The sequence below is a fragment of the Salminus brasiliensis genome, chromosome 10, assembly GCF_030463535.1.
Source record: "Salminus brasiliensis chromosome 10, fSalBra1.hap2, whole genome shotgun sequence".
NCBI lineage: Eukaryota > Metazoa > Chordata > Actinopteri > Characiformes > Bryconidae > Salminus > Salminus brasiliensis.
This window is the reverse complement of record NC_132887.1, coordinates 5,223,968-5,225,067: the sequence shown is the minus strand read 5'-3', so window position 1 is coordinate 5,225,067 and position 1,100 is coordinate 5,223,968. Positions and strand designations below refer to the sequence as shown.

At 36.6% G+C, this 1,100-nt stretch overlaps 1 protein-coding gene across 1 annotated transcript in view; it reads right to left on the bottom strand.

Moving 5' to 3' along the window:
- Nucleotides 1–362: 362 nt before the first annotated feature.
- slirp (SRA stem-loop interacting RNA binding protein) overlaps nt 363–1,100 on the bottom strand; it is a 3,728-nt gene continuing 2,990 nt past the window's right edge. The window contains exon 4 of the mRNA XM_072690258.1: nt 363–552. Coding sequence (XP_072546359.1) covers nt 487–552 — 66 coding nt within the window. The 3' untranslated portion in view covers nt 363–486. The remainder of the gene's footprint in view (nt 553–1,100) is intronic.

Here is a 1,100-nt window from a genome sequence, read left to right as displayed (position 1 = left end):
AAGACCCAATACTTTTCTCTACACCTTAATCCATTAAACCTCCAAATCCCTGTAAATCAACAGCAGTTTCATATCGCCAGTTGCAAACAGATTACATACAATATATTTTACTAACATCAGCAACAGCAGGTAGTTAATGAAGACATAGCCTCTTATTAAAGAACAGCAATCAGTTTAACCCACAAAACATCATAACAATAATAATAATAATAATAATAATAATGCATTATTAGCTCACTCCATTTCTGTGTACATTACACAGCAAAATAAAAGATGTGCTAATGCAAACGTCCTTCACTTAAAGGGACTATTCCCAGCGAAATCCCAAGTAAAAAATAAAACATACGCAATTAACCAAAATGTACAAGATAATTAAGTTTATTTTTAGTCACAGCATATTACACTTATACACTTATAGAACAGCATCACTAAACAATAAAAAAAAAAAAAAACACAGTAAATCAACTCCACAGAAATCACGACTGCTCAGATGTCTTCTGCTTCGTGGTTATTTGCTTTCCCAAATGGCTTTCTGTTCCACTGTACATAGAGCTGCATGTTGGGGGGGAAAAAAACAGAAATGGGCAGAAAGATTAATTGACCAACTGGACTGTTTAAATGTCTGGGTAACTATGTGGGAGATTACCAAAGGTCAATTATTTAGCCTTGTACTTTCAGTTCTACCTATTTACTGCCTTAAATTGACCATCTAACAGCTAGATCTCAGTCAATGCATTTGTTCCTAAGACACAGTGAAACATTTATATCAATATAATGAGACTATAGTTTAGTATTTTCATCATTATTATTTATTTATTTATTTATTTTTTTATGTATACCTAAAACACACATACACTCAATGTGTGCAACATCTTCAGGGGATGCTGTGTTCTGGTAAGGTGTGTCTTAAGGAAGTCTTAGGGACGTTTTGTGCCCTTAACCATTCACACCTTTCACACAACCAGTCACACCTTACGGGGCAGTGGTGGCTCAGCGGTTAGAACGCAGAGATATCGATAACAGGGTTGTGGGTTCGATTCCCGAGCTTGGCAAGCTGCCACCGTTGGGCCCTTGAGCAAGGCCCTTTACCCTCTCTGCTC